At 44.9% G+C, this 6,628-nt stretch overlaps 1 protein-coding gene across 4 annotated transcripts in view; it reads left to right on the forward strand.

Moving 5' to 3' along the window:
* afap1 (actin filament associated protein 1) overlaps positions 1–6,359 on the forward strand; it is a 90,072-nt gene extending 83,713 nt beyond the window's left edge. For all 4 annotated transcript variants that reach the window (XM_044021570.1, XM_044021569.1, XM_044021571.1 and 1 more), the window contains 5 exons: positions 436–565; positions 1,976–2,140; positions 2,259–2,449; positions 2,535–2,702; positions 3,427–6,359. In XM_044021570.1, coding sequence (XP_043877505.1) covers positions 436–565; positions 1,976–2,140; positions 2,259–2,449; positions 2,535–2,702; positions 3,427–3,453 — 681 coding nt within the window. In that variant the 3' untranslated portion in view covers positions 3,454–6,359. The remainder of the gene's footprint in view (positions 1–435; positions 566–1,975; positions 2,141–2,258; positions 2,450–2,534; positions 2,703–3,426) is intronic.
* The last annotated feature ends 269 nt before the right edge of the window (positions 6,360–6,628 follow it).

The following is a 6,628-nucleotide window of genomic DNA, read 5'->3' on the forward strand; positions in this document are numbered from 1 at the left end:
ACCTCAGTTTCCCCCCGAGGGAAGAAACATCTACATTCTTTTTCTTTGTTACATGCCCAACAGTGACACTTGGTCCTGTTAGCGTAACTGTTAGCAAAGATGGTGGACACTGTTTATATTCTGAGAACGAGGTCCCGTCCCGAAGCACAATTTTTCAAAAATACTACCCGTATTGTAGTAATACAAAGCTAAATGCAAATCCGTGAAGTATCAATGAAGAAGAATATAAATGTGTTTCATCATTTAGTGCCTATGCTATGCCACAGATTGGTATAAACTCTGGTATAGACCTGGTTCTGTACTTGGTCCCTGTCAACTACTTTTTTTTTTTGGTACATTTTCCGGGGTTATGTACCGTACATGTGATAACTTAAATGAGAGGTAAATGGCTAAATTTAAAAAGTCTCCCTCCTCCTTGCTCCTTTTTACACTCAGCTGAAGGGAAAGAAGGGCACAGCGACCAATGGGATGGCATCGAAACAGAAGGTGGAGCCAAAGAACCAGTCTAAGAAGAATGGAGTCAATGGGATGAATGGCACGGCCTCTTTGAAACGCAACAACTCTGGTAAGTAACGCGCGAGAAAAAGTGTGTCCTTATTAGTAGAATAAAGTGTTTTTTAACGTCAGACATTAAAAGCTATGTCGAACATGGTGCCTCCTGACTGTAGTCCACCTTCTCCAGTCACGCCATGTGCTGACAGCGAGCAGCAGACAGGGAGTCTGGCTCCCCCAGTTCCAGCCTCACCACCACTGATTGCTTTCTAGCAAAGCTCAGCTCCACAGCCATTTGGAAAATGCAGGATATCCAAATTACAGTCGGGTTTAATTCGGGATTGGGGAGGGGAGTAAATAACTTGAAAACCTTAAAAACCTTTCCTCCCCTCGAGATGATTTGTGTGACGCACGTGGGCCAGACCCGAGCCCTCCTTCCAGCGCTCGGACCTGAAAGCCGAGGCACGGCCCAGCACCGTGGACGAAAATGTAGTCGTGACAAAGCCTGTGGTAGTAAATAGATTTATTTATTTATTTATTTATTTATGTTGGCCAACGTGTGAATGCGGAGGGTTTTTAAAAAAACGCTTGTTGTAGCCCGTCCTCCACCAAATGTCAGAGTGGGAAACACCAAATATGTGTCATGTCGGATTTACCACACAGTCTTCAGATTTCCAGCGTCAAATAAGGGGATTGAATTTGAAGAAGTCAGCTGTGGTTTGATTGAGTTATTCTTCATAAGTACACACACACACACACACGGGTGGATGGTGTATTTTCCAGTCAGTGAAGGCATCTTCTTGGTGTAATTATTGGCTGTCTTGAGGCTGTGTGGGTTCAGGTCTCAACAGTGCCCTGATAATAAAGGCCCAAATCCCCCTTTTCCTTTATTTTTTCCAGCTCACATGTTGGTCTGGGGTCCTGGTTTCATGTCACAGGAAAATCCCTTTTCACCTAAGTAAAGCTTTACCTAGTAAAATCCAGTTTAAGTGAACACTATCCACGGCCTGGAAACTGAGTTTGTGTTGCTCTGTAAACCGATCACTCCGCCGCACCAAAGTTCATAGAGAAAATGTGTGATTTTACATGGATGAGTTGAGTTTTTTTGATCCACCGCTGCCTCCATTAAAAGGGTTAAATGTGCTATTTTGTGACTGTGGTTTACGAAATCTGTCATTCAGGATTTGCTGAAGTGACACAAATGTACTAATAGGGGCAGACGTAGACCAGCAGAGGCCATGTTCCTGTGCGCTTAAATTGCTGTTTTTCTGAATGGACTTTGGTGCGGGAAGTTATAAAAATCAAAATGGATAAAAGGGACAAGTTTGGGGGTCTTTAAATTTGACTTATCTGAAAGACGGAAGACTAGACATGGTCCACATTCTGCGATAACAATAACTCAAGTTGTGGCTTTCTTATTGTGTGGCGGATCAGAAAGAGAAAGACGCCGACCTTAAATTTGCGCCAAATCTCTGTGATCCAGATGCCGAGCAATGCAAGTACGGGAAGAATCGCGTGGAGGCCGACGCCAAGAGGCTGCAGGCCAAGGAGGAAGAGCTGATGAAGAGGAAACAAGACATCAGGAACCATCTGACACAGCTGAAGAAGGAGAGGAGAGACCTGCGCACTGCTGTGGAGGCTGCTGCTGGTAAGAGAGCAACTGAAAAGTCAAAAGTCTGTCCTGTAAGAAGCTTTCTCACTTTTCCCCCCACAACAGCGACACCAAAAATACTCGCAGAGAATTCACCCGCCCCTCTGTCCTTTAGGCAAGCGTTCACACGGCTCCCTGTCGGAGCGACTGAAGAAGGTGGAGGACGACTGCCGGAAGAAAGAGGAGGAGAGGGTGACCCTGGAGCTGGAGGTGACGGAGGTGAAGGAGAGTCTGAAGAAGGCCTTGAGCGGAGGCGTCACCCTGGGCCTCACCATCGAACCCAAAGCTGGCTCCTCTGGCCTGCAGGTCAGAACACGTGCCTGTAACTGAAGTGTCACGGCTGTTCAGGAATCAATTACTAATTCTTCCTCCTCCGCGTTTGTTTGCACAGTCGCCGGCAATGCTGCGGCGGACACAGGAGTCTTCTCCGTTCTCCAGCTGCGACACCAGCGACACAGAGTCCTGCTCCCTGCCGGTCAACAGCGCCTCGCTGCTCCGCCGCCAGCAGGCCGGTCAGAAGCCCTCGACAGTGCGGGGACACGTCCTCAGAAAGGCCAAGGTCAGTGAGTGGTGGACTTGGGTTAGCACGCAACTGAAACTTGTTGTTTTTGATACCGCTCGCTCTACCACACCATAGTCCATGGAGATAATCGTCATGGTGCTTCCTTTGATACGTTTGCATGACTTTGGTGAACCAGAAGGACGGATGTCAAAACACGCGAGTAAATGATAAGTAAATAACACATTTAAACTTTCTGACGGAGGCTGCTCTCGTGTCATATCGCTGATTTTCTTCATGGGCTTTGGTGTAGGGGAGTGAGACAAATTCTCAGTTTCTGGTCAGAAGCACCGGTCTGAAGGCAAAATAAAGCAGCAAACTAAACAATTAAACAAAATTAAACAAACGCAGCAGCATCGTCATGATTTTAAGTTTATTCTTCATTTGACCTAGTGGGAAAAAAGAAGAAGAGCAGTTTATGAAGTGGCTACAATCAGTGTTTCCCTGTCCTACACACTCATATTAATCTGGTTAATGAGCTTGACCTTTCATCGTACGTCGGCATCAAAACTCAAAAGATATTTCTTTTGTCCGTCGTGAGCGACTGTAGAGCTGACCTGGCTCCTTCTATGCATAAAAGAAGCTCATTTTTATGGTGTTCTAAAACAACATTTCATACAATGAGGTGATTGTACATCTTCAGTTTTCACCTCGACTCTACACACCGGACCCATTAATGCACGCAAACTAATCGTGCTTCTCTCTGTCCGTGTCTGTGTTGCAGGAATGGGAGCAGAAGAGCGGCACATAAACCTCTCACCTCCTCACCTCACGTCTTACTTTCCTGTTCTTTCTTTTGTTTTTGTTTGTTTTTTTTAAATCTTTTTAAGAAACTGTCTATATATTTATTTAAAAGTGTTTATTCGGTCTCAGAGAGTTGGGGGACGACACATACTGTAAGTACCACAGTGTACACATAGCCACCAGTTTAAACTCTTATACTATTGAGCATGCTCAGTGTACTAAGTTGTGCAACTCGTTTTTGTTTTGTTCTTAAAGCAAACACCAATTTTTTTATACATTTTTTTTCCTCACTCAAAATCTATTCTGGCAGTTTAGGTTTCAAAATGGTCAAAAAGTCAAAACCAAGTATTTATTTGTAAATGTTTGAAAGGAAACACTAGTGTTCCTTTGTTTATTTATGTTGATATATTTAAAGTTTTTTTGTTTTTTTTCCTTTTGTTGAATTTGTGACGCTCCACAAAGTCGTTTTGTTTTGTTTTTTTTGCCTTTTTTTCTCTACAGAGCTCCCCCTACAGTTTTGGAGTACTTTTCTTTTTTTTTTTTTTTACCACACCACCGTAAACATCCATGCATTGTCTACTACGTTATCCTCACTGTTGTAAAAAAGTCACAGCTGACTCGATCATGACCCGGTCATGTGCGTTTGTTGTAAACAGAACAGACCTTGGTTTTGCATGCTTCTGTGTTTTATTGATTCTTGCCATTTGAAAAAAAAAGCCGGTCTGCTGTTTACTCGTGTGTGACCCCTCGCTCCGTCAGTCATCTCCTCTTCCTCGCCTCCTCCGACAACGGTTTCCTCCACTTCTTTTTTTGCTGGCTCTGTTGTGATGAACGTCTAAAATAACGCTATCACAGCCTCGATCTTACAGCCAGTACCCGGCTAGGGTGTCCAACTAAAACCAGACCTTTGGGAGTCAAGCTACTACTGCATGCAGGGCTCCCACACCTTGGTTGACTTCAAATTCAAGGACTTTCCGGGACCCATTCTCTCAGAATTCATGGACTGAATGTGCTGACACAGCTTAAGACGGGAGGGCAACTTGAAAGAGTCACTTTGCCCCCTTGGCGTCCACTGGACAAGTGATTGTCCTTGGGATCTTGGTCCAAGTCGGTCTTTGTGATTTTCTTTGGTGCGTTTCCCAGGCAACACGCCGCCATTTGCTCTCTCTTGCTGAACGTTAGACGCGCACGTCTCCACGTTTGTCTACAACACCGCGGGGCATGAAACAGTAGGTGGCGTCGTAACAAACGAGGGAGACATTTACCTAAATGTCAACTCAACTTGCACAAAATTCAAGCACTTTCAATGAGCCATGTCTATTCAGGGTGATTTTCAAGAGTGTTCAAGGGCATTGAAAAAGTTTTTTTTTTGTTTTTTTTCAAATTTACAATCTTTCACCCGTGGGAACGTTGTGCATGTATACCTTCATTCAGACTGAAGCTGGCCTGGGCGGTCTGCACATGCGTCACAGTTACCAGCCCTCGATAATACCTGGAAATAATAGAAGAAGCTCATCTACAGAACAACAAGACAACGGCAACAACAACAACAACAACAACAACATGGTGAAGTTCAGAGCTAACATCTAGCCTCATGCTAACGCAGAAGCTGCAAATACTGACACATGCCGGACTTGTAAAGCAACCATAGTAACTGTGCTTCTTGAATCGCCGCTTATACCGACAATGGATTGGACTCTTAACAGCGTGCGTGCTTCAGTAAACTCAGAAACCTCGACCGACACGGCTGCCGTTGGTTCCTCATCCAAGAGCCTCAGTCCAGCTCCTGTAGTCACACACTCTACTGTAGCTGTGTGTGTGTGTGTGCGTGCGTGAATGTCTCTGAGGCACATTCCAGACTCAACAACTATACACTGACTAAAAATAAGGTCACTTGCTGTAAACCCCTGATTGCTGTGTCATGCTACATTCTCACCAACTGCGATTTTTCGCGCCACGCCATATGCGTAAATCTCTTTAGTGCATTTTTGTGCTTTCGAATTACGGACCTCAGCATGGAGGGAAGTAGCGTAATTTCATTGTTAAGCTCCGCAGCTGAGACGTAACGCCTGTAGTTGGTATCGCTCCAGGGAAATCCTGGCCTGGCCTCGATACGAGCTAGCAAGTCGCCAAATTGTTTGTCTGGCCTAACTAGCTAATAATTGCCAAGTTGTGTCTGGCTCCGGGTTGGTTTTGCGGATCCACGCGCCTCTGGAGAATTTCAACGTCGTTTAGTCATCACGTCAACGCGATTCTTTGCTAGTTGCGATTTGGGCCGGGTGGCTGAAAGCAAAATTAGCATCTAGTCGCGTCTGTACACCGACTTAGCTGGAAACTCGCCGGTGGGAACACAGCATAAAAAAAAGTCACTTATCACAAGTCAATGGTGCTTTTTTTCTTTCGTTTCATTTTCTTTTTATAAAGACTATACGTTCCACTGCCTACACACTTCACTGCCATGTAGACATCACCAGGTCCACTAGGCCCTGTGTGGATTGACGGAAGTAGCGTTAGCATGTGCGGTTACTCAAAATGGATTCCAATTTTTCAACATAAATGCTCCTCAGTCTTGTACATAATGTTCTATCCCTCATCGTGCTTTCAGCGGAAGAGCCCACAAGTCTGCGAGCAAGTCAGCGTGGAGGCAGTTTGTTGCGGTTTTTTCCCCGTTAGCTTGTAACTGTGCTGTTGTCTGATGTAAGTCAATGTGAACCTGCTGTACATACTGGCTTTTAAGGTGAGGGTGGGGGTGTGTTTGTGTGTGTGTGTGGGGGGGGGGACAGACTCCATGCATCAGTGTATGTTTTTTGCACCTTATACAGTTCCTATTGTTTTGTATGTGTCAGACAGTCTCCGCCTCTGTGACGGACGCGCTTGTACATAAATGAATAAACTCCTCTGACAAACAGCTCACTCTGACTTCTGTGCTTTATTGTCCACGCTGTAACATTCCCATGACGACAGCACCAGACTCTCATCCTTTCATGAAGATCAGGGGGATTTGATTTGAACGTCAACATCCTGAAGGTGATCAAGTTTCCACCTTGACACTTAGGGACTGTTGTCACGCTTTTAGTTCTTTGTCCTTTGATAATTTTGCCAAAATTCATGCATATGTCGTGAATTTTGGCAAGATTGTATATTTCTATTTGACGTTATTTCCAGCTCCTATAGTAAGGCAA

Source organism: Solea senegalensis, linkage group LG3 (genome assembly GCF_019176455.1).
Source record: "Solea senegalensis isolate Sse05_10M linkage group LG3, IFAPA_SoseM_1, whole genome shotgun sequence".
Classification (NCBI taxonomy): Eukaryota; Metazoa; Chordata; class Actinopteri; order Pleuronectiformes; family Soleidae; genus Solea; species Solea senegalensis.